This window comes from Solenopsis invicta, chromosome 6, assembly GCF_016802725.1.
Source record: "Solenopsis invicta isolate M01_SB chromosome 6, UNIL_Sinv_3.0, whole genome shotgun sequence".
NCBI classification, from domain to species: domain Eukaryota; kingdom Metazoa; phylum Arthropoda; class Insecta; order Hymenoptera; family Formicidae; genus Solenopsis; species Solenopsis invicta.
This window is the reverse complement of record NC_052669.1, coordinates 827,157-854,322: the sequence shown is the minus strand read 5'-3', so window position 1 is coordinate 854,322 and position 27,166 is coordinate 827,157. Positions and strand designations below refer to the sequence as shown.

Below are 27,166 nucleotides of genomic sequence, written 5' to 3'. Positions count from 1 at the left end.
TAGATATGTCCGACACACAAAATAAGACTGTTCAATTAATCAGTGTAATCATCTGATATCTGCGATCGTTCGCATTAAGGGGCGCCAATCATCCATATGTGAAGAAACTGCTACTAATTAGCCACATCAAGATCGCACGAAACGTCCCGCCGATATTGGTCGAGGTAATGCATTATTTATCACGAAAGTAGCACATCAAACGAGCAACGTCATCAAATCAAGTATTAAAACGTTTCGCCAGAAGGAGCGAGAGTGACAATGATCTTTTAGTGCGCGCTTGATTGATCTCGGATCTCTGTTTTATTATACGATAAAGCAATGTTCTTTCTCGCAATATGTTTTCATGTAATTAGTTATTGTAGAATTTCACTTTGAATAATGCCTCAGATAATGTTGAGGCTAAAACAAAGTTTATACTAGTTTCAATGCATCCAATGAATCTTAAAAATCCCGAAAATTTTTAAATGTTAAGATATTAAAATCTTTTTATGCTTATCTCTCTTCCTTTCGTCGTCAAGGCAATTTTAATAGACTAGTTTGTAAGCTGAAGCTTTTAGATGTAATATCTAACGTAATTGAATTTTTTGTAGAAAAATAATTTGAAATATGAATGTATAGAATATTTATAAATAATGCAGTTGAACTCGATGACGAAAATAACGTGGTCGTGCAAAAAGATAGAATATCAAGTGTAAGAATAGTTATTATGGAAAGTGGGAGATACCAAGAGAAAATTTAATTAAGCGTTTGCTGTATTTCCCTCCTCTTTACTCTTTCTTCCTCTGTGGATGAATCGCGTAAAGTCTGTAAGATTATTAGCACACTTGGAGAGTGTAAAATGTCCATGTGTACAATGCGCTCACGCACGCTTCAGAAAGGGAGAAAACGCTCGATCGGGCCACGTGGAGAACAGAAGGTAGGTAGGTAGGTAGGTAGGTAGGTATGGTGCGAATGAATGCAGGAAGAGCATGACGACGACGAGAAGGAGGACGACGAAGGAGTATGAAAGGAGGTGGAGGTGCGGGTCGGTATAAAAGGGTCGCATCGCAACCGCCTCGTCTGTTTTAACACTCTCACCGAGCCGCTCGGTGGATCGATCGGTGGAAGAACCGGAACGTATACGCGTGTCATTGTCGATCGTCGATCATCTGCTTCGAGAAGACATAGAAAAGGAGAGTAGAGAGAAAGAGAGAGGAACAAAGACAGAAAAAGAGAGAGAGGTGAGTCTACAAGGGATACCTGGATACCCAGTAAAGTGGAGAACAAAGTGCTTACCATCTCCGTCACAATCGTCGAACCGAATCGGAGCGAAGAATACCGGTAGCGATTTCCGATAGCCGGATCTACGAACGACCTTGACCGACTCTACGTTGGTGTCCATCCCCTTTTCCGTTTTCCCGCTGCTCGATCAAGTTAATCGAAGGGAAGATTTCCCGGAAGGCTGAGTGATAGTGCGACGCTAATAGTGAGGTAGCCGCGGTATTTTTCGTGTGATGTATTTACAACCGGAGAATTCGTGGTGAACTCTGCTCCTCGTTCGATTGCCTCCTCCTGATTCCGACTCATCCCGCAGGGTTACTTCCGGGTTGCAAAGTACGAAACTAATGTGAGGCAACTTGAACAGTTTCCTCCCAGTAGATACTGAACATTGCTTACGTTACATCCATGTTCAAATTTCGCGTTCAACAAATGCAATATAATATTAGTTATATTTACATTGATAAGTGCAAAATTTTAACATAGACATAATGTAAGTGATGCTCAGTGTCAATTGTGCTATTTTTATTTTTTTTAAGTACAAAATTACAAAAAAATTATTCGATACCTCTTTTTAACCCTTAACCGCTCTAGGATATTATAATATCCCATATACTATTTAATTTTAATGAAAGTCTATTTTACTAGAATGGTGAAGAGTTAAGGTGAGAAAATTGCTTCTATATTCTTTTTGATAAAAACTAATAGAAAAAGATTTTTTTAATTTTTATTAGAGATTAATTGTGTATATATGGTCAATCTCTTCAATTTTTTAAATTTCCTATTCATTTATTCTTTATTGATTTATTATTAATAATTATGTTAAAAGAGTGAAAAATTTACTTTTGGTTTGTTCATCCTTTTATGTAACAAATGTCTTAGAAATTCTATTTGTATCTCTCTTCATTGCTATCAATATTTATTTTTTAATCTTTATAAAAAAGGAGCGATTGTTTCCATTAATAGAAATAATCGAGATCTCAAAAGGAAAGAGAATTATAGTACTTGGTAAAATTCTCTTATGAGAAAATCATGGCAAGATAATCATCCTTTTACATTAACTTTGTGTGAGATAAATTAATTATAAATAGAATAAAAAAGAATTAGTTTCTTCATTGTTCGTAAATTCGTACCTTTAGTCGATTCGCATCATAGTGTCATACATTATTCACTCACGTTTATCCCCATTCCTCTCCATTACCTTCCCTACAGATTCGACCGTGAAATAACTGAAAAGATGCACATCATCGACTACGATTGTTATTCTACTCGTAACGTTGTTCCCTTCTAATCGAGACATCCGGTTTATTGCAATGCAACTCGTAAATCTCGTCCCGCGACGTTTCGTGTGCTCGTGCTCCGAAAGTTGAAAGAATACGTTCGGGAATGCTATGAGATGGGTGGGTACTTTAATGACACAAGTTTACAGAAGCTATTCTTTGTTACCCATTGAATATAAAAAAAAAAGGATAGAACGATGCTTATGTCGATTCGTGTCACTAAATGAAAAGCAGACATTCACTATACTATTGGAATTGTCCACTTTGTGACCGTGCGGTCAATCGTTGGTCACTATACGGAAAGTGTCTTTTCTGCAAGCGGAAAAAGGCGCAATTCCTTACGGTTAACTTGTATATAGCCCGGGTTACCGTACCGCGTATTTATCGGGTCTCGAATAACGTTCTAGCAAGTCACACATGTCCGTAACGGGTAACACGAGCGACATCATCATTGCGCTTCTCACATTTATTTAATAATAAATAGAATGAAAAGATTAAAGGATTATCATGAGTAGAATTCATCGAGATCTAATCAATTCAATTTAGTAATGTTTCTAAGAGAAGATCGTTATTTGATATTTAACCCTTTTATGTCTGACTTTTTCTAAGAATAATTAACATAATCTGCAGTCAAAATTTCACAACTTACAATGGCGGACCAAAATGAGTTTCATTTAAATTCAACAAAATTGAGCATTTTGATTCATCATTTTAAATTTTAAAGTTTTTACAGATTCATAATCAGCAATCTCAAAAACTTATATAAAACTTATGTGAATACAACAAAATTTAACATTTTGGCCCCTACATAGACAGAGACTTCCTCATAGAGAATATGGAGTTTTTCATACCAAAAGCTTTTGTGGGTGTAGAATTCGGAGTATTTACAAAAAATTCAATTTCTCGTTAATTTTAAGTGATTCGACAAAAATCAGCAGTATTTGATTAGGGTGCACACTATAACACATCCAACAAAAAAGAAAAAATACTTGTGTATTAAAACCTTCCTCTCCCGCTTGGACGAAGTACTCCACACCCAAAAAGTCAAAAGTCTCGATCCCTGAACCGCCACAGATCTACCATTTTAAAAATAAGTAGCGATTTTTTTCATATAATTTTTACATTAACCTTTGAAATAAGCAGAAAAAACTTATTATCTTAATTTTTGTAAAAGATATATTTTTCACTTTTACTCTATTTTACGAGTGATGATATAGTCTATGTATAGATCAAGGAGTGAAACTCATAAGGGTGTTAGTTTTTGAGAAAAAACCTATTCATCATCTTTAAAATAAGCTCAGAAAAAAGTCGCTATTTTTATTTTTGTGGAAGATGTGAATTTTTGAATTCACATCTTCGGAACATATTTCCTATCCGGCACGTAAGAGTTAACAGCTAATCAGAAGAAGTAACTTGCTAACGCAAACTAAAATGTGATTACGAATAAACATCCAGCTTTTAAACTTCATCTATGGTGAAGAAGTTATATATCGTGGAATTCTTATTTTCAATTCTGCCCTTGAGAAAAAGAAAAGTGTTTTAATAATCTGACTAGTTGTAGCAGTAATTAATAATACTGCAATAGTAGCTAATAAAATATCATCAGGCACTGATATAGTAATCAGTTTATTAAAGCACTTTTTCTTAAAGGTGAACACTGAAAAAAGATTACATATATAACGTAACTTTCATTTATCAAGACCGACAAGTAATTCTTCTGCCCTCATACCGTCTACTTCCATTTGCAGAGCCATGAGACTAGCGGCAGTGCTGACGTTGCTATGCTGTCTGGCGATAGGGGCACTCGCCTCACCGGTGCCCAAGATCACCGACAGCAAGGTGTCGACTCAGAATATTGTTGCAACCGGCAGGCAAGCGCCCGCGGCGCCAGCCCCCGTCGATGATGATGATGACGACGACGACGACGATGACGACGACGTAGATTTGGACATCACTGATGACGATGATGATGACGATGACGATGATGACGACGACGACGACGACGACGAAGATGATGGCGATTACTTGGAGCGTTTCATTGAAGATATACTTGGAGGTGAGAAATACATTTCTCTTAAACGTTACATTGTACTGAAGCAAAACAACACGTCACAATAATGTTAGAATGATCGCGATTGCTCGAACAATGACTTTTAATAATTATTTTGGAGCAATTTCATGATGACTAACCGAATAACTATAACAGAAGGAAAAAGCAAATAATGTGCATTCAAAAAGATATAGATTGACGGTATATTGGGGTGAAAGATGAGAGAACACAGAGTGAAGTAAATTTATCAAGCGGGAATTTAAATCATTTAATATTTATATTCTTAATCCAGCAGTATTTTTTTTCTTCATTGATAAGTATATTAACAAGCGTACCGTTACAAAGCGTACCGTTACAAACCTGATATTTAAAGTAGCTTTGCCAAATAAATTATTAAAATTCTTATATACGTGAAGAACGTAGAGATAACAGAAACTTGATACTAAATAAACATTTGCTAAATTTCTCCTAATTATAGACTCATCTACTTGTCAATACTGTATTTATAAACAGCTTCAATTCTCTTCCGTCGAATGATGATTCACAGTGTAAATTATAATTTGTTTTCACCTGGGAGTTGAACAATGAATCAATTTTTTTCTTTCTTTGATTTTCGCGTACATACGTGGTGTTGCATCAGTTTCTTTTCCGTCGAATCACAGACAATAGAAAATCTTGCAAACTGACACACACCGTTATGTAAACGACGCTTCGTATTGCTTGAGAGTCTCTTTTTCTCCCTCATATATGCTCGCGCGTTATAACGGTATAAGGTACTTTGACTCGTCCAAATTAACATAAATCGACAGCGATCTCGGTTCGAAAAAAAATTTCTACGCGCTACTTCTTCGCATTGACCTGAATACCAAAAGATAATCCGAGTTCTCTCGATCCCCCGGCCGTCTCTTACGCAGAGTGCGTTAAAATCATGAATGCGTGAACTTATTGAGAGATGATAAAGTTGTTACCTGTGCACTTTGTAGTACGGTGCTTTGTAATGTTTTAATGACACATATTGTAACTTTTTTTTCTATATTTACATTGTAGTAAGCAAGACACATTAAAGCAACATTTAGAAATAATTCTTTTACACATTTTAAAATAATATCGTATAAATATTTTTAAAAAAATTATTCAAGACATTTTCGAAACATTGTTGAGACGTTTCTAAAACATTTTTTCCAAGTTATGGCCAAAGTTTGTTTATATTGATGTTAAATACGACATAATTGAAAATGATACATATTATTAAACATCGTCGTAATAACATAATGATTTTATGCTTACTATACTGAGAGAAATCTTTAATACATCCAAAATTTTGTTACTGATTTTAAAATTATTTGTTGATATACACAATCAAACTGTTAATTACTACGCCGATATATTCGTTGAATTTATTAAATAAACTAAATAACAAAAATTGTAATGAGTCACATCAGACTGACAAAATTAAACCTAGATTAACAGATCTATGTTCAGTTATAGCGGTTTTCAGTGGTGAATAGTAATTTTTAATTTTTAATTTCCAATTTTTAATCTTCAATTTATTTAAAATAAAATTGTGTTATCAAATCAAAAATTAATTATTTTGCTTATCTAATAAAAAAATAGTATATTTTGCTGTTTCAACAAAAATATCTAATGAAAATTAGCTTGTGAATAATGCTCTTTTTTGTTACTACAATTACTATAATTTTTTCTCGTCTTTCTTTTAATGTGAGATTACATTTTTCATTAACTCGAGACACAACTAAAATTGTTTTCGATAAATAAATATTAAATAACTCCATTGCATATAATTGTATCAATTTCACTTGGTCGCTATACACTTGGGAAAAAGAATTTAGTATTATTAGTAAGAGCTGTTTAGTTGAGGCATTTTTTTAAATAATAACCAAATATTTTCTTTTATATAATAAAAAGTTTAGTTGTTTCTGCAAAATGCATGTAAATAAATAATATTTTCATACTAATTAAACAGTTTTGTTTGATAGAAAATATCGAACACAATTATTTAATACACGAAAGAACGTTTTACTAAAGCATATAAAAATTTGGCTGAATGTAGATCTGAAAATAAGTTTGTTAGAGCAAAATAATTATGTAGGATACTTGAACTAGTTGCTAGAATGTTAAATGTCCTTTTGTAGCATTGCTAATCGTGTTTGAACGTTCTTCGTGATTATTTTAATAATCAAATGAAATTTTCAGATCTGTATTTAGCGAAATTTTTAGATTCTTTAACAAAACGTCTTTTTCCATGTGTATAAATAAATATTTACAGTATTTTGTAAAAGTAATTAAATTTTTTATTATTACAACAAAATATTTGGTTGCTGCCAAAAATCTCAACATCTTCTGTTGAGGGCACTAAAATTTTTTTCTCAATGGAATAAAATATATCGTCTCTCTGCCAATGTACCATTGTTAATTTGCAGGAGAGGACGACGACGATGACGACGAGGACGAATCCGCGGCACAAATACCCGTTGCAGCCGTAACACCTGCACCTGCCCCCGTCAATTCGCAGCAGGTACCTCTCGCCGTGGCGGCTGATCTGAATGCCGAGGAAGCCGCAGCGTCGGCCGAGGCGACCGAGGAGGATGCCAGCAGCTACGAAGACGAGGACGCGAGTGACATTGCCGAGAATCAGGCCGCATCCAACGTGCACGAGACGACATTCGAAGGTGCCGAGTCCGTCTCGAATCCGGTATCAGTCCAGGCCGTCGGAGCAGCGCCCGGTGGCGTCGCGGCGGCTCCTCCGACCAGCGACGACGATGACGACGACGATGACGACGACGACGACGATGTAGACCTGGACATCACGGACGATGACGACGACGATGACGATGACGACGATGATGACGATGACGATGACGATGACGATGACGACGAAGTGGAAGACATCGCCGACATCGCCGACGCTAGGCACGCACGTGAGTTCAAGGGCAAGAAGGCCAAGAAACATAACGTCAAGCACACTCGCAAGTCGCGCAAGTCGATCGCACGGTCGGTCTCTTCCTCTTCTTCATCCTCTTCTTCTTCTTCTTCTCCTTCTTCTTCTCCTTCTTCTTCTTCTTCTTCTTCTTCTTCTTCCGCCTCCGCGTCGAAGAGCGTTTAGACCGAGAAAGTCGGGTGACAAGTGCAACGTGATCCTTTGACCTCACGCGTTCTCTTTGCCGTCGAGTCGTTCGACTCTTGGCACGGAAGTTTCTTGCAAGTTTTGTGGAAGTCGTTGCACATCGATGGTGACCTGTCTGCCGATCGATTTCCCCGAGCGTTTTTCACGTCGGTCTCACGAGGTCGGTTACTAGAACGACTACGCCCGATCGCGATGCTCGCTCGTGGAGCGGAATTCATTTTATTCATTTCGTTTCGTTTTCACATCTCCTTAAAGGGCGTGTTTATAATTTTGTATCTTTTGAACGTAATGATCGCGCCTTTGTAGGATTTTACGAAAAAAAAAAAACAATTGTAAATGAAACGAAACTCATAATCTACAAAAGCGCAAGAGAGACAGAGAGAGAGAGTATGTTGTACTAATCTGTCTTGCATCTGTTCTCACATCGTTTCTTACACTTAAAAATATATTTTTATCGTCTTTTTACATTTTTACATACAGCAATGAGAAATATATGTATAAATATTAATTTTATTGGTATTCCTAATTAATTCAAGTCGATTCAAATTAAACATTGAAGAAAATTATTGTGTTTAGAAATTGAATCAAATTTTGTAATTGAATTTATTTTATCAATGGATAAATCCACATTTATGTATATAAATTTTCTTCAATTTTGATAATTCGTTTTTTTTTCAACATAGATATTCACAACATTCTTAGTTATACGATAACGAGAAGAAGAACGAGAAGGAGAACTCGCTAAGAATTTTTTACACTACATCCACGTGACAGTTTTTCGATCGGGCGATCGAATTGGGGAACCTTTTTCTCGATAAGTTATTCAATGATGGAAAATTCGCGTTAACAAATTTTCGTGCGAGCAGAATCAAACTTTCTGCTACTTCGGTTTCATGTACTAAACAATCATTTCACTCTAAATTATTTCAAGCGTTAGTTATTTTATTTATTATATTTATTAACGGCAATATCTCTATGTAAAGTCGCATCGCACGTCGCACATCACATCACAGACTGACACGTCCGGTCTCTTTACAACTCCTTTGGTTTCTCTCTCTGACGTTTTAAATATTTATTTAAATATTTTGTCTAAAGCACGTATTTATTTTTTACGCTTTTAGGAACTTTTTCAGAAACTTTTTAGACGCGTCTTTTATAGTATCTTTTTGGATCCTTGTGTTGCATGGAGTAGCATTGAAATGCTTTGGCTTGGTGACCTCACGTCACGTACATTCTTCCTTTTTCCAATATTCGTGATCCAGTCGAATGAATGATAAAGAAAGAAAAAGAGAGAAAGATGTAAAGGAAGAAAACGGAAGGAGAATGCGCGTGCATGAGAGAGAGAGAGAGAGAAAGGAAACCGAGATCTAGAGATATTATCTAGTCTCGTCTACAGGATCGAGAGACATCGAAATCGCTTGTATTGGAAAAAAAACAGAACGAGAAACTGATCTCGTCCTGTTTCTCTTCTGTCAAATTAGTAATAAGATGTTTAATCTGGCAGATGACTGAAATCTCACTTTAACCTTCTTTAGAGAGTGTGTAAATACATATTTAATCTTAAATAAAAATGATTTCACATTACATAGATTTATATATTTTGCGTTATTATTATATGCCGCGTCTCCGTTTAAGAGCCGTTAAGAGCCTACCAGCTGCCAGATTAAACACGTTGATCAAACGGTCGATGACGGTGTCGATTGCTCCGCGCGAATCGAGAAATGTGTCTTTTTACACGATGTTTCTCTACTCTAGACCAAGACTTGTACAGAGACATTGTCCGTTCTGGATTGCAAAATACAAATAATTTATTATTTTTACAAAGTTGTGTGTACCGTCTATTTATTTCATTCACCATTGTCCAGTCGCATCGAATCAGTCGTGCGTGTCTTTTGTCCAGATACACTCGCGATACGCGTGATCCAGGAGGATGAGTTCTCTCTGTTTTCCTTCCCTCGGCTAATCTCAAATCGCGAATCTCTTTCGCTCGGGATAATTTCGGTCCGAGTTTCCGACTTTCGATGCCGCAGACATGGAGAAAACCCGATCGCGGCCGTCGCGGACGAACGTGGAGTTGCTTTCGCGCGTCCGTGTCCGCGGCATCGGAATTTGTATTTTCTCAACGAAATTATCGATCTCGATCTCCGGCTGAGGAAAGGGCGTGTTCTCCTCGTGACGTGCGGTAACCCGCCTGGCTATTTAAATGCATTCGATAGATAGCGGCACATTTCTCTTTTCCTAACATCTTGTATCAATTCGACTTCCTACTTGCTTTTTATCTCTTGTCACTCGTTTCTCACGAGATCGTAGCCGCGCCATGCTTGCTGTCGCTTCAGCTGTATTTTCTACCTGCCATCAGTAGATGACCGCGTGTTTGGTGGACGGTTTTGGACGACCGACTGTAACAACGTGTACCTGGACAGTAGCACGACGTTCTTCCATTCGTCCCTCATCCATGTTCCTTAATTTCCCGAACTCTCCCAAGTAGACAGTAAAATTAGTAGTTAGTAACTAATTGGTAGTTGATAAGAAAAGTAGTTGATAACCAATCGAAAATGGAAAATTTGGTCTAGCGGCGCACTCTGCAAATCTCTTTTTTTTTTTCATTAAAGCGCTATCATAGATTTTCTTTTTGTTACTCGTAGTTGTTGAATCTATTCTTAGAGTCTATCTCAAATAGTTGGCTTTTTTTGTCTTTATACATGTTAGTCACTTTTAATAGTTCTACTTTGATTTTTCTGTCTTTCGCTTTTCGTTACTTCTTAACAGAGAACATCATGCCTTTACATATCATAAACATATTTCATGTATTCGGCCTTCAATACGCGGATAAAACGTAAAACGAGCAAGTCAGCGGAAACGTAACAAAACCGCCGAAGGTTTGGCTCCGATGCCGATCGAACCAATTGCCGCCATCAGTTTATGAACGGAGATTCTTAATTAACCGTCACGCGCCACATCCAATTAACTTTCTACATGAGTGCCGGGTTAAATCCAACAAAGGTGTGACCGCGTTGAAATTTTTTCCCGGCTTTCACCGGGAGCAGCCGGTCGAAAAAGAAACGAGGCCACCGACCCGGAGAACGCGCAAGCGATGTACCGGAAGAATCTCCTCCGACTGCGACCCTGACCCACAGCCGAAGTTACGAAGCCGATGTCCTTCAGTATCCGTCACGTGGCACGCCTAAACCGTCATTTAATATACGATCGCTCTTAATCTTTCCGTCTGTGCGTGTGTGCGTCGGTCCGACTGACCTGTTTCGGTTCTCGAAGGTGAGATGATCGAAGATGAGAATCTGTTTATAGACACGAAATTAATGACGAGTCGAGTTTTTTCTTCCTGAGATATTTGACTGCAACGATCGGATCAAAGATTATGCGTTGTAAATATGTAATATAGAAATTCTCTTGATATCTTTCGTTTTGGACAATTACTTGCTGTAGAATAAATGGCTCAATTATTAACAATATCGCAAATACTGAAAATTTCATTTAAAACTGCTTTTCTAAATATACAAATTATATTTATACATAATTGTATTTAATTTTACTTGAACTCTTTACTTATTGTTCTAAAATTTCATTAAAAGTAATATTTTAATCTTCTAATTAAAAAAAGCATTTAAGATTGAATTTCCAGTATTTAGGACATTGTCAATAATTAGGTCATTTATTCTACAGCAAACTATTGTTGCTCAATAGTTAACTCACTATTTAACGTTAAATCAGTTACTTAAAAAATATAAATAACATGTTTGGTATGAAAAGAACTGAAAAATTAAAGATCTAAGAGTAAAAACCAGATAAAAATCGAAATCATGAGATACGTAAGAGAGAAATATCGTTTATAATCTGATCTATAAGAGAGATAACGTCGAGTAATCATTTTTTTCGAGTCTATGTAACATTCTCGTATTCAACTAAAAACTCTTTATTCCAAAGAGTAAATTCGAATAAAAAAAAAAACCATTGTTGTTTTGCATAAAATGTTTCTTATTTGGTTCTACCAAATCTTTGATTAAAGTTTTAATGAGCGTTTTATCTATAAAGATAAAAGCTTCGAAATCCACATACCAAACTGTATCATGTTATATTTTTCATTTTAAAATTATTAAGTGTTTCTCGATGAAGACTTATTTTGGGTCAGTCGCGTCGCATAAAGGATTCCTCTAGAGTACGCCAAAAATTTCTAAGAATATACACAAAGAAGCTATTATCGTACACGTGTTATCGAGAGGCTTTGATTGGGCCTCGACCGAGACCTCGGCATTCGACGCCGCCTCCGTCTGTGCCAGAAGTAGACGGCCTTGATATTGTCCGTGGCATGAGATTTTCATCGCGGCGTGGCACGGCGTTGTGACGTCCGAAAGAAAGTCGTGCTTACGTGCTGCAGGAGGTGCAACGACCGGGGGAGAGTTTTTAGGTAGGCAGCGGTTGGCTGGACCTGTGCGGCTAGATGGGTCTGTAGGTGAGTTATGTAGTGAGGAAGGAGGTCATGGCCTAGATCGGGGACCAGTTTGGCCGCACCGAAGGATTCCAATATACCGTTAACATTGTCGTCGCTTTAAGTAGGCTCCTCCTCGATCGGCAACCACCGACTTCCTTGCAAGGTAACCGGCGGGGAGGGGAAGACGCGTTTCCCTTCATTAAAATCCAGAGACGGTGCGCTGAGCTGCGGAAGGCGGCGTCGAGCACAGTCTTACCCTGGTCGATGACCCGGACGAGACGAAATGACCTCACGAAAAATGGTTTCAAGGACGCAATCGGGGCGCATTCCCAAAGCCACTCCTCTCCCCCCCCCCCCCCGCCCCTTTCTATTTATCACGAATCGAAAATTTATACAGAATTCCGCGATCTCTGGGTCGATAATGAAACTTGAACGTTGTGGTAACTTGAAAGATTCGCCACTTATAAACTGATGGCTGTCGGAAAAGAATAGAGCCTGCCAAGTAATAATGCTATTGACGATGATGTGTAACACATTCACATACACACAATTGTAGCATCTGTTATAATTCAGACTCATGATCAATCATCTAATCACCGCTATCAATAGAAATTAATCAAAGGCTTGGAGGATCTAAAAGTAATTAATCGTTTTCAATTACAAATTAGTCGTGAGAGAAAGATCGTTATGTGTGTATATATATATATATATTTTTTTTTTTATGACAGAGTGTCGCAACTTGAATATTCTCAAGGGGAGATTCAGAGAAAACTCCGTAATTACACTCAGAGAAAAATTCGTATAATAGCATTTATAAAGATGACAACTGTACAAGTTTTATATGTAGAATTAATGTACATAATTTAACAAACTATTAATTGCAATAACTATAAAATAATTTATATTATTTTACTAATATTGCGTAACTGTTAATTTATAATAAAATAGCACTTCACGTTACATAGTTTAAATTACATAGTTATATAGACTTTACTACAAATAAGTTATGATAATTACATATTTCTAATTTATCCATGGCCGATCAAGTGTACGATCGGAATAATTTAATAGCAGTGATGCAGAGTTCTAAATGTTAGAAATGAAAATGAGGGACTCCAAGTTTGAATCACAAACGGTTCAATTTTTTATGTATATTTGCGTTACTATTTTTCGATAGTTTATGCAACAATTTTGTTATAGATGGTTAATATTACTGTATTTCCTTAGTTAATATAACTTATTATTGTTTTTATTATAACTTTTTTAATACTTAATTGAGGTGCTATTTATTCACAAATTTTATAGTTGTTTATATGATTTTTTTCCTCTGAGTATACAGATATATGTATTTTGCAGATTTTGAAAAATTTTAGATTAAGATATAAGTCAGACGTGTCTTAAAAGTGATATGTAACATTTAGGTGTCAATAAATCAAAGGGATAAAGTTACAAGATTTTACAGTTTGGAATGATTGCACGCATGAGAGATATCATACTGAATGTTCAAAGCTTCGCAATATCAGATTAGCCGTAGTGCTTAAGTGTTAACTCTTTCAAATTCGTAATTTTTATTAAACACATTTAAGAATAATTTAATATGTTTTCAGGTTTTTAAATAATTTTCTTTTTATTTTATAAATAAATTTTAAACAAATTTAAAAAAATGTTTGTTTTATAGAATCACAAATTAAGAACGCAAAAAAATAAATATTGAGCCAAAAATATTATTAATTAGTCGATCTTGGATAGAAAAGAAGAGAAAACTTGCAACTTTACCTCTTTGGCTCATTGGCACCTGAATGTTATTTATTACTTTTGCGACATGAAATTTTATAGAGGGTGTCTCGTAAAGACTGTAACAATGCTTAAGGGTAGATTCCTGAGACCATCATTTTAAGACTATCAAAAATCCTATTATCAAAATAAAACTACAATAGTTTCTAAATGAGAAGGATTTAAAGTTGATATAAATTATATGTCAAAAATATACGCGCTTAAAAAGTATGATACAGTAATGAAGGTGTTCCTAAATAATCTTATTTTTTATATTAATTTTATATACATCTTTAATATGCGTTGCGCCATCTCTGAGCGCATAAATCTCGGACAGTTCGATTTGTCAACTTTAAATCCTTCTTATTTAAAAACTACTCTAGTCTCAACATTTTGGTATTAGAATTTTTGTCTCAAAAATAATCTCAGAAATCGTTCGTTGAGCGTTGTTACAATCTGTACGAGACACCCTATATCTTAATATTGAATTTTTTAAAATTCGTAATATACTTGGAACTCTCCTTGTCAAAACGCGAATATTGTTTTAATGTTAAAGATAACGTTCGTGTTGGATTTTCATGAGGAATATTCGGGAAAGTAGAAACTATAAAACTGATGCAATTTCTATCAATGGTTTAGGTGGCATGGAATCCGAATCGAGTGGTCACGTGCCAGCAATTTACGTGGCAAAGTACAATCGTTTTGTCGATAATATTCTCGGCAAAATCAACAATATTCTACGCAGTAATTACGAGCCGGTGACCGTAAAACTGACGAATCCAAGTACAAGTTCCAAGACGAGCAAGAATAAGAATAAGAACAAGAAGAATAAAAGGAAGGGCACCAAGAAAGGTACCAGGAAGAGCGCCTCAAGGCCGATCGACACGTCTGTCACTGAAAGGAGTGACAATGAAAATGACGTCGAGGTATGACTCGCAATCATTTTCTTTTCAATGATTTAAATCATTTTTATTATCATACAATAGAATATTGACTTTGATATTGAATTTTAATAATAATATTAATTCTCAATACCTACTCTGGGTCAGCATGATCTATTTTTAAAGTTTCATTTTTTACTTATTACATTTTTTACTTATTACATTTTTTACTTAATGTAAAATATCTTTGATGCTACGACTTTTTCGACTTTTGCACCGAAAACCTTTTTCTTTTAATCTCTAAACGATCAATTTGAAAAAAAAATTCATTAAAATCGATGCGTTATAACCCGAGATATGAACAATAGAAAACGCCAGGTCAGATATACTCGATCAGCGTGGGAATAGGAATTTTTTTGAAGTATGGGCACTAAGAATTAAGATACTAATAGTTTTCTAAAAACAAAAAATTTTTCCTCAATTACATTTTTCTTGTAATAAAATGAGAGATGAGTAAAAATGGGATCAATTTTAGCTGTTGAAATGGGATCAATTTTAGCTGTTGAAATGGGATCAATTTTAGCTGTTGAAATGGGATCAATTTGAGCTGTTGAATCTGATTCTGTACTTCAAAAAATGTTAGTCTGTCGATAACGTATTAAAATCAGCATATGAAGCTATTAAGCATCATAAATTATTATTGTTGAGCTTTACAAACGTATTAATTTGCTTCTAAAACATGATAATGCTTTCATCTTTAATAGTTCATATTCTGTTATATAAAAAATATTAATATCTAAAAACAAAAGCATTATTGATGGAAACAATTTCAAATCTTGACTATGCCATCTGAGAGCATTGTTATTCATTATCTTTCAAGAACTTTTTCCCAGAGTATTTTTTTGTTTTATTTTACTATCGGAAATTGCAAGATTTGCACAAAAATATTTTTGAGCGTTAGGATCGGCTTTGACCAAATAAATCAAATGAGAGCTTTATTTATTAATTTGTGTTATTCAGATTTTGGTGGATTTTTACTTAATATTGTTTATTTTATTACAGTTTTATAATTTTATTAACATACCGTTCTCATAATAATTGCCTATAAGAAATTATTTAGTTACTTGAACCGAGGCCTACTTTTTAATTTATCATTTAAAAACGCGCCTAGAATGTATACTTTAAAGATATATGTATCATAGAAAGTAGTTAAAGAGAGGCTGGAAAATTAGAACCAGCAGCAACGCGTTTGCTTAGTGCAACAGAAACAAAGTAAGCGTATGAGCTGTTTATATAAAAATTTACTGTAATGCTACTTTTAAATGTTTCCCAACAAATAAACATTTTTTTAAACATCAGAATGAAATTCAGCAGCTCAAAAAGTACAAAAAATTATACTTGCTATTCTTGGGGCAAAACTCAATCTATTTTACTCATGGTTTTTTATTCAGAAATCATAATAAAAAGGAACAGATGGTAGAATTATGGAATTTTTTTAAAAATAAAAATTGCCTCTAAAATCATTGAAAAATCAATCATATCTCTTCGTCAATAAACTTGTTAAAGATTTTATCATTTTCAGTAAATATATTCAGTATGTATAATGTATACATATACGATTCATGTTTGCAGAAAGTCACGGAGACCACTGAATTAATCGTAACGCAAACAAACGTACCGGAAAAGGAACCAATTTCACTGGAATCTTCCGCAGAAACCCGTGCGAGATCTAGCAATAGACGTACTTCCAACAAGAATAACAAGAATTCTAATAAGAACCGCAAGCGAACGAAGAACAAGACGAAGAATCAAAACAGCAACAAGAACAAAGTAATTAAAAGCTGATATTCGCAAACGTTATCCATATCTGAATTTATTTACGGAAAAAACGATTTTACTGAAGTATTTAATAATTTAGCTAGATACAAATCTGAAAATAATTTTGTTGGACTATCAAAGTAATTACGATGGACGTTCAAGCACGATGAACAATGCTGTAAAAAGCTTTGATATTTTAATAATTAGTTTCAACTTCCTACATAACTATTTAGATGGTGTAACAAAATGATTTTCAGATCTATATTCAGCTAAATTTTTAGATATTTTAATAAAATCACATTTTTCATGTAGACATTTGCAAATGATACAATTGTTCGACGTGGACGAGCAAACGAGTTTGCAGTGAATTTTTCTGTGATTTTCAGACCAAGTCCAAGAGCAGCAGGCCGAAAGCAAGAGCTACTCTATACGGACTGGCGTCTTTACAGAGGACTGGTGATGTATCGGTAAACATGATGAGTGATCATACAACAATCAAGACCAAGTTCAGTTTAGGACCATTGGTGCTAAAGGTCGAGAAGGAGTTCGGCAGGGCTGCGAAGAAGGAGCTGAGGAGCGCGACCGCCACCACGGCTGAGATGTCTGGCAAGTTGAGCCTGCGTGTGTTGCACGGCGGCGCGGCGACGCTGCATTCTATTCGGGTTTTGCAACCTAAACAGGTATGTTACCAGAGGGGAAAAACAGTTATGTACAACGCGTGGACACCATTGCACGCGACTGGAATGCCAAGTCGATAATCAGATAATTTTATGTTGTATGTCCAACTGTATGAGCTAAATTCCCAAAAACCTTGTTCGATATTTCATGATTTTGCCGATTGATTTTTTTTAATACACATTGGATAATAAATAGTTAAAAAGTTCAAAGTTGAATAACAAAAGTAAAAAGTTAATAACGTTTAATTTAACTTATTGTTAGTTAATTTAAAAAATGTGTTCACTTTTTTCCCCAAGTTAAACTTTTTCTTACGTAAAAGTACAAAATTCTAAAAGAAAAAAGAAACGTTCCCATTAAAAAAACAAAAAACAATATTCTTTGTCGTGTCATATGAACTTAATTTATAAATAAAATAATAAATTAATTTGATCTATTATAATTGTTCTGTTATTTAAAGTAATTTAACTTTTTAAAATTCCGATATTTTAAAATCTCATATAAATAATGCTTTTTAAAATTAATTTCCAATTATTCATTGCAACTTGAAATAAATTTTCAAGATGTATTAATGAGGAATTTGGAGTATTCTATGTATTTAATGTATATATATCACCCCGTACAATTATTATTAAATAAAATCAAAATGTTTATTATCTGATTTAAAAATGACAGTTTGCGTTAAATATTCAACTCGAAATTCAGTCTCGGATTTAAAAGTCGACGTGATATATCGCGAAAACGTTTGAGAATGATAATAAACAGCGACTGTTCTGTTTGCTCAACGTTTGTTTGTATTCACGTACTAAAGCGAATGTTTCTTTTTTTTTTTAAATCAGGTTCGAGTGGAAAGCCAGGACGACCACGACAGAACGCGAGAGTTCGTGTGGAAGAGATCGTCGCATATCGCGCATTTGGTGTCGCAGAAACTTTCCTCGGCCACCAGGTCAATGCTTCGACCGCCGCCTGCTTCACCCGCAGCTTAAAACTACATACTCCTGCCGCTCCTTGGTCCAACTGAAACCGTGGATCGAATCGATCCATGAGGAATCCTCGTTGAGGATCGACAATATGCAACACGATGCATATTATTTACGATCTGTCATCTGTCGCAAAAGTTGCGCGATGATTTCGGCGGATTAATTGTAATTGGATACGTATTAATAAATCGATATTTTTTCACTCGCGAGAGAAAGTAACGCTGAAAATGCTCGCGTACACGATGTCCCACTTGCACTGCGTTATTTTTTTTTAGATGACATACCGCTTGATCAGTTCGGAATCGATTTTTTCTCGAGAGAAATGTCGAGGCATTGATAACTTCTCAATTAAAAATAAAAGATTTTTGAAGAACTCAGCTGCTCCATAAAAACGACAAAATTATATTTGATTGATGTATACATATTTTAATATATACATTAATTCCACGTTATCTTTGTTATGTACTAAAAATAAAAAAATTAACGATCAACGATAATTTCTCTCGAATATTTTCACTATCAATGAGAAAAAATCGGCTCCGAGGATTCAGAAATTAGATACGGCAGAAGCAAGACAACCCATATGTACAATACGGGCTTCACACGTTGGACCAATTTCGGCCGTATTTTATTTATTATTATTTATTTATTTATTTGTCATATAGTTGTTATATTTGTAATTCGTCTTCAGAAAGTCTGATATATGATATTCTAGGAACGTGGTTAAACGTCGAAATACGTAGATACGAGCCATTATATGAGTTAGGTCATACTATTTAGATAAATGTACACAGAAATCTGTTGCCAGAATATTAGAATACAGAATGTATTATCACATGACAAATAATGTGTCTTTTTTTATTCTTATATTCCCTGATTTTTAAATCTTCTACTTTGCAAATAAAAACGAGTTTCATAATGTATTGCATAATTCATTTTATACATATTAATTTTATGTTAATATGTATCAATATTAATATATATCATTACATTGTTGATTTAATGTATTTATATGCCAATAATGCTATAAATTGAAAAATTATTTAACTTATGCGCGACTTAATTATTCCTATATAAACGCAATACTGACAGTAATAAATTTGTAATTTAAGAAATATATTTCTTGTTTTAATTTAAAAGCACTGTTTTGTTAGTACTTACATATATAATTCAAAGTAATATATACTTAAATTACTTGCCAATTTATTAGTATGTCAGTATTACATTTTTGTAAAGGTAATATACATATTGTATTAATATTTATTAATGTTGATCATGTAGAACGCGAGAAGCTTAAAATATGTTTAAAAACGTAAAGAGAACTTTAATCGATAAAATGACAATTACGTTCACCTTACAAGACTCTGTATATATGCGTTTCTCAGATAAGATACGCGCTTTGTATACAAGTCGCGGTAAAAGTTAAATAATCTTTAAATTAAGCGCGTTTATCGATGTGCCAATACATTAAATTAGCAACGTAAGAATATGCGTTTCACAACTTTCATTATAAGGGAAATTTCACCACGTCAGTCCTCATTATAACGAGGTTGCACCGTTACATTAGCGCAAATACTGCAATATGAAAAGTGCATTTGTCGTTTTTGTTGATATCGTGACGGCACATGATACTTCTTACAATTTTTTCACTGTATCTGCTGATTTTATTTTAAATGTAAAAGATAGGTACATTTTCTGTTTTAATAAATCAAAATTTCTAATTCCTTTTATTTAATAACATACGCGATTAGTAATCGCCGATTACTATTTTGTAAAAGTGGAAGGAATCTCCATACTAATAAGATCCCCTCCTGCTAAGTTAGCATGACGGCGTCGTCGCCGCTGCCATAAATAAACATAGATTTGCATACAAATGTTTCCCTCGGAATGTATTACGGTGATATGCACCTCCGCTCGATTCCCAGCTGATTGCACATGTAATTTACCTACGGTTACCTTTCGCTGTGGTTAATGTGTGGTCTCGTTCAGTATCATCACCCAATTAATTTATCGTTGCGAATAATTCCGTTAATTCTATTTTTCAAACGTAATTTTTCAACGAAAAATTATCACGTGATAATATAACATCAGCAGTGTGGAGACCGCTTAAAACAACTCTCGGGTAAATACTACATTGAGAGATGTACATGAAAATACCGTGCAACTATCGGGCACACATGTTACAACACTCTTTGCTGATTTCTCAAGAACTTCTACATGATTTAAGAAGAGATTCTTATTTTTGATTAAAAAATAAATAAAATATAAGTTTCAGCTTTCACTCTGCAGAAAAAACAATTCAAATGAAACTAATGTACATTGTATAACGCTTAAATAACTTAAAATTATCTAGATAAATAGGTAAAGACAAGATAAATTACATGTAAATGTATTTTAGATAAATTGACTTATTTATAATAATTTATATCGATAAAAGATAAAATTATATACGGTTTTATCTAGATAAATTTTTAGAATATTTCGCTATTGAATAAAATAATTTAGGACATCAAACAACATATTTATATCTTTGTTTTTAATTCTTCTTTGGAATCAAATTCAAATAAAATTAAAAACTATATCAAATATAAATATAACTTATATTATTATATTAGGTTGCGGTCAATTGGACGTTACAAATGCTTCGAAGCATTTGATTAATCAATCAGAACAAAGAATTTTACAAATTGACCAATCAAAAGATGCTTTAAAACATTTGTAGCAGCAAATTGACTGCACTCATAATGACAAAATTCCTTGTAAAAGTTTTCGAATTTACAGTTTTAGGACAATTTTTATATTGCATTACTATTGATCTAGGTTGCGTTCCAGTAACACTGCCAACACTAAAAATCTATAGTTCATGTCAGGTATAAAATTTTTAGTACTGATAGCAAATTTAATGCAATCCTGTTGTTATCACTTTGAATAGTTCTCTTTGATAAATGGTAACTTGGAAGTTTACGTTAAGAACAATACTTCATATTCTCGTTATTGTTTATTTTAAATAATTTGGAACAGGTAATATTTTTTTTAAATCTAAGATGAAGATAATATAAATTATAATAATTTAAATAAAGATAAAACTATTTCTTTATCTGGATGATTATCTAGATAATTCTTTATAGATACGGTAAACATTGCTAATATACTCTATTCAATAATTGTTTCAAATTTTTGTTTATTAATATATAAAACAATAATCTTGCTTACATACAAATTAATCTATTTTAAAGAATTTGATAATTTTTAATATAAAAATAAATACTATATTTTTAAATAATTATGGAATAATATAGATTTATATGTGAAAACAGAACTAATTAAGATGAATTTTTTTATGTGTTATAATTGAGTCTTAGTGCTGATATTTTTTGTATAATTTTATATACAATACATTATCAGGTTTATTAAACTGAAGGTTGAACAAATTTTCACTTCAAAAATTGAAACACATATATGAAGGTCCATTTTCATCAACGTGTTCATCAAATTATTAACTTTTATTTCACTTTAACTTACTTTTTATCTTTTTCTATTTCTTATAACTAGAAAAGAATGAAGAGTAAATTAAACCGAGATCAATTATCAAAGAGAATTTTTCCAAATTGATCCACATTAGTAAAAATAAACATTATTGAAACATTTATTGAAACAGTTCTAAACTGAACAATAAGAATATTACAGTAATACATATGTCGCAATATTAACCCTTTGCGATATAGCGACGTTGTCTTTCACTTTCAGTTTTTTTATAATTTTTATGAATTGTTTACATAACATCGCAAACTCAGACGACTTTTGAATATGCAAATAAATGTGCAAAATAAATCGTACAGAGATGGGCAAACAGTCCATAAATATTTGAAATCAATAATTTATACAACATGGGCTAATGAGCAAGCTAAGTCAAAGTGTGTAGTTATATAACAATGGCTTAATAATCATAAACATAAATGTCAAACGTTTCGACCATATAATGCGGTCATTTTTAATGACATTCTAAATAACAGTTAATTTAAAACGTAATACATAAAAAGTAAAATTAGTGTTCGCAACATTACAAAAATTACCGTTTTTTTAATTGAATTGTACATTATACTGTTATATCATAAGTGAGCGATGAAAACAATTGATAGATTTCATTTTCAATCTGCTATTTTAAATAAATAAATAAATAAATTTGTTAAATAATGTTAAAAAATATTAAAAAATAAATTTTTTATTATAGAATACTTAAGAAAGCTACATAAATTTGTTAATAATTTTTGAATCACTTAATCCATTAAAAAAACCGTGCTGACCATTAATGGGTGCCAAAAAAACACGTACGTTACAGAGTGTAGGTTTAATTAGATTGCATCTTGTTTCCACCTTTGCTCGAATATTTATTGTCGTAATACCCATAAAAAGTCGTATACGTAAATGTGTACAACGTTCATGCAATTGTCCGCTGAATTTGGAGTCATTTTCCTGCAAACGTAAAAAAAAAGCGATAAGAAAGACCCGCCAAAAAGTATTAAGTGGCACCCTCTTTCACTCGAATTACGAGGCATTACGTCGAGGTCGCGCTCCGCGCGCACGCGCGATCGATCCTCACTCTGAGTGACACGTGCGATTGTTGCTTTCGTTTCGCAGTGAATCGCAGTAATGAAAAGCAAACAGTCGTGGCCGCGACTTCGATGCGGCGGCTGTGTGCCTGGACTCGAAGAGATTCGTCGCCACTGTCTCGCGCTAACTTTCCTCGGTTCATCCCTACCACGCCTCTGTCGCTGTTGCAACGACGCTGTGACCAGGGTCCGTAAAGTCCAAGGGGCCGCGGAGCAGACAGCGAGCAAGAGCATTCCCGATCCGTCCGTGGAAATCAAAACACTGTGACTCGCAAAAAATTCGTCACGTTCGTACACGTGTGTGCGTGTATATATATATTATTCGTTCCCGCTATCGTGCGCGCGCTCGCCCGTGCGCTCCCGACGCGAATGTTCCTGTTGTTGCTGCCGCATCGTAATCCCGAAATAGGATCAAGGATAACGACGTCGTAAATTTTTTCGCGTCTACTTCTACCGTGGCGCCGTGCGAGAGTTGAGAAACCGGTCGGGTGCACTCGAGTAAGTTCTCTTAAGACTATCATATTCACTTAAACATTACGTTAAATACTACGGAACGTCACATACAATTTAATACAATCCAGCGTTTTTCAATTTTTTTCTGTATGCTGCACATTAAGTAACAATATTTGCCGTTATCTATATAAAATTATCTAAACAATGATCTAGATAAAGAAGAAATAGTTTCATGTTTATCAAGATTATTATAATGTATATCTTCATTTTTATTTTAAATAAAAAAGTGTTATCTTTTTCAAATTATTTAGGATAACATAAACAGTAACAAGAATAAGATATAGTCCTTAGTCCAAATTATCCTCCATCTATCCTAACAATTTTTCAGTGATAACAACATAGATGTGTTCCAAAATTCACTTCTAATACTGAAAATTTATAGTATACATAACATAAACTATAGATTTTTAGTACTAGTAGTGTATATTGCAATACAGTTCAGATTGCATAAATTAGTAGTATATATAATGCAATATAAAAATTCAAAAATTCAAAAATGTTTACAAGGAATTTTGTCAATCATATAATGTGAGTTATACATTCTTCATATTTTAAATTTTGACTTTTATTTGCATATTAATTCAAATTCAAAGAGAAATATCTTTGTCATTAAATTATTTAAAGAACTCTTTTTTATTTTATAAAATAAAGATTTAGAAATAAAAATATGAATAGATCTTAAATTATTTTGCTCAATAGCGATGTTATATAAAAATTTTCTAAATAAAATCATGTATAATTTATCTTGTAATTAGAAATTAAAATTATCTTTATCTTATATAATTGCATTTACATGTGATTTATCTTACCTTTACTTAGATAATTTCAAGTTATTTAAGCACAATACTTGATTATAATGTAGTCTTATCATTATATCACAAATACAACATTCAAAAATAAAGAGTACAGTTTGAAAGCTTTATTTTTCATTGTTTTAAGTAATTTTATTTGATTAAAATGAGAATAATAAATACTATAGAATTTAGGAAATTTTCACAATTTTTAAACTATTTTTTATTTTATGTTTTATTTTTATTTCTAATTTTTTTTACTTTTTTTTACTACCGTTTCTAAAATTGTACGATATACTTGGATACTCTTTGCTGTTAAAAAATTCTATAATAGATAATATAGAAAATAAAGATAATTAAAATAAAATAAAATAATTTAAATTCAATAAGATACAAATATCTTATCGAGAATAAAACATTCTTTTTCCAGATTTCTTCATTTTAAAGAGAATATAAATTTCAAATAAACAGCTTTCTGCAAAATGGTTTCATTAGTGGCAAACATTAGAGTTACCAGCTCTCTTCGTCATTGGTGCATTTGTACCACGAGAACATTGACCACAAGCGCAATGCCGAGTCCTAAGGACGAGGCGAAAGAGGTGATCGTTAATTACTTGGACGGAAAGGACAACGGTATCGCTGTATTAGGATTGAACAGGCCTGCTGCTCGTAATTCTTTCGGGAAGACCCTGATCTCTCAATTGAACGAAGCGCTGGTCTCGATCAAGCAAAACAACAAGCTACGAGTACTAATAGTACGCAGCCTAGTCCCAAAAGTATTTTGCGCTGGGGCGGACCTACGGGAGAGATTCAAAATGGACAATTCTGAGGTGCTGCGATTCGTGTCTTCTTTACGGAGTCTCATGACTGACGTAGAGACCCTGCCGACGCCGGTGATCTCGGCTATAGACGGTGTAGCATTAGGCGGAGGACTGGAGCTTGCGTTAGCTAGTGACATTAGAGTCGCCTCTTCCGAGGCCAAGATGGGTCTTGTGGAGACGAAACTGGCGATAATACCGGGCGCTGGTGGCACGCAGAGACTTCCCAGGATTGTCGGAGCAGCCAAGGCTAAAGAATTGATTTACACCGCGCGGATTCTTGACGGCGAACAAGCGATGCAGATCGGGCTCGTCAACGAGGTGGTTCCGCAAAACAAGGTCGGCGACGCGGCTTACCAAACGGCTCTCTCGATCGCGAGAGAAATTTTACCTAATGGTCCCATTGGCGTTAGGTGAGTTGTCGATGTAAAAAAATATTAAAAATATAATTCAGTAAATGTGATTCATAAAAACTTATTTTTAAAAATGTGTAATATGAATTGTAAATAGATATGAGAGAAATAAACAATGTAAAATAAAGATAAAAATAAATGAATATTAGTGAAATATCACATAAAAAAAAAGCAATATAGATAATGGGGAACAAACAAGTGAAATTAGAAAACAAAGTGGAGCATTTCATAATACACCAAATTACGTATTATTGTCCGTGAGAAACAGGTATTTAAACGTGACGATGATGCTTACTCGGAATCATTGATACGATCACTCACGTATTATATAATAAACATCACACCACACACTTTTATCTTCTTGTGCTTATCAAGCACGAGTAATACGAATTTTTCTGACACTTGCATTTCATTTATAACTTCCATTTATCAACGAAATACAATACTTATTTATAAAACATTTTTTAATCCCATTTTAATCCTATGCTGTATCGTTTAGAATGGCGAAAGTGGCTATATCTAAAGGCACAGAGGTATCTTTTGAAGACGGTATGGAGATCGAGGGACAGTGTTACAGTAAACTCGTGGATACGAAAGACAGAATTGAAGGACTCGCCGCTTTCGCAGCGAAGCGCGTACCTGTTTATCAAGGAGCATAAAGACTCGTGGTGTCATAAGCAAGGATTGATCGAGAAAGTCCAATGAATGGAAAGAACAATGGTAAATTCCAATTTTTCCCGAACTTTATCTAATAGTATAAACTGGCAAAAACTATAAAAATTACTAATACGTAATATTAAACAATGTTTATATAATTTTATACAAAAAGATATTTTTACTTTGATTAGCAAATTATACTAATCATTATCATTTAAATAAAAATGAAGATAACGAATAGTAATGAATTAATAATAATAAAACTTTATAATAGTTTTTTTTTAAATTCTAATCAATTCTAATTAATTTGTGAAATACTTTGGTTTTAAATAAAAGCTGGACATATAAATGTCACTATTTTATATCAATTTTTAATGAGAAAAACATAGTAGTAGGAGAATTACAAATTTTTATTTATATAGATGTGTTTTGCACTTACTATTCAACATTTTATATAAAAAAAAAGCTTATTTACTACGTCAATTCCTAGTCCATTACGGATTTTATTTTGAATAAAGCTTTAAATTGGAAAAGTCTCAATTGATAATACTCTCTTATTTTTGTTTTATATCGTTATTAATAAAAAGGATTTATACAAATAGACCGACTAACAGATAGAAAACAATAGGAGCGTTATCAATTGAAAGATGCTTTTCCAATTTAAGCTTGTTCAAAATAAAATCCGTAATTTTTTGGTCGTTTTCTTGGAAAAATATTTTTACCATTAGCATGGACTTATACAAAAAAAGGTAGAATTTTGCCAACCCTAGCCATAATAAACGCTTCATTCACATATCACGGATTTTATATACGTTTTATATCGCAAAAAATATATGTATTCTAAGTTATCACATATATATTGATTTTAATAAATAAATAAATAAATAAATATATATATATATATATATATATATATATATATATATATATATACACACACACACACACATATACATATACATATACAAATTTTTTTTAAATATTTTATTAGAAATGCATTTACGTTGTAAAACGGAAGTTAATAGAATAAGAAATTAATATCAAAAGTTTGATGCAAA

General features: G+C 33.5%; 2 protein-coding genes across 4 annotated transcripts; both read left to right on the top strand.

The window, feature by feature from the left end:
• The first annotated feature begins 951 nt into the window (after window positions 1-951).
• Window positions 952-19,150, top strand: LOC105205196 (kinesin-related protein 4). 3 transcript variants are annotated; one of them, XM_011174486.3, is made up of 7 exons: window positions 952-1,220; window positions 4,286-4,593; window positions 7,029-7,526; window positions 14,592-14,878; window positions 16,466-16,663; window positions 17,038-17,331; window positions 18,166-19,150. In XM_011174486.3, the coding sequence occupies exons 2-7, from the start codon at window positions 4,290-4,292 to the stop codon at window positions 18,310-18,312; spliced, it is 1,728 nt and encodes a 575-aa protein (XP_011172788.1). In that variant the 5' UTR covers window positions 952-1,220; window positions 4,286-4,289; the 3' UTR covers window positions 18,313-19,150. The 3 variants fall into 3 exon arrangements, with proteins under 3 accessions (XP_011172788.1, XP_011172789.1, XP_039307101.1); XM_011174487.2 differs by lacking the exon at window positions 952-1,220 and adding an exon at window positions 1,228-1,470; XM_039451167.1 differs by lacking the exon at window positions 952-1,220 and adding an exon at window positions 1,228-1,593.
• A 4,106-nt stretch (window positions 19,151-23,256) lies between these two features.
• Window positions 23,257-26,341, top strand: LOC105205195 (methylglutaconyl-CoA hydratase, mitochondrial). Its single transcript, XM_011174485.3, has 3 exons — window positions 23,257-23,414; window positions 24,651-25,451; window positions 25,951-26,341. The coding sequence occupies exons 2-3, from the start codon at window positions 24,703-24,705 to the stop codon at window positions 26,108-26,110; spliced, it is 909 nt and encodes a 302-aa protein (XP_011172787.1). The 5' UTR covers window positions 23,257-23,414; window positions 24,651-24,702; the 3' UTR covers window positions 26,111-26,341.
• The last annotated feature ends 825 nt before the right edge of the window (window positions 26,342-27,166 follow it).

Coding starts and splice junctions, on each gene's coding strand:
- LOC105205195 (XM_011174485.3), top strand. CDS start 24,703: ATGGTTTCATTAGTGGCAAACATTAGAGTTACCAGCTCTCTTCGTCAT. Junction 25,452..25,950: donor AATGGTCCCATTGGCGTTAG/GTGAGTTGTCGA, acceptor TGTATCGTTTAG/AATGGCGAAAGTGGCTATAT.
- LOC105205196 (XM_011174486.3), top strand. CDS start 4,290: ATGAGACTAGCGGCAGTGCTGACGTTGCTATGCTGTCTGGCGATAGGG. Junction 7,527..14,591: donor CGCCGACGCTAGGCACGCAC/GTGAGTTCAAGG, acceptor TCAATGGTTTAG/GTGGCATGGAATCCGAATCG. Junction 17,332..18,165: donor GGGTTTTGCAACCTAAACAG/GTATGTTACCAG, acceptor TTTTTAAATCAG/GTTCGAGTGGAAAGCCAGGA.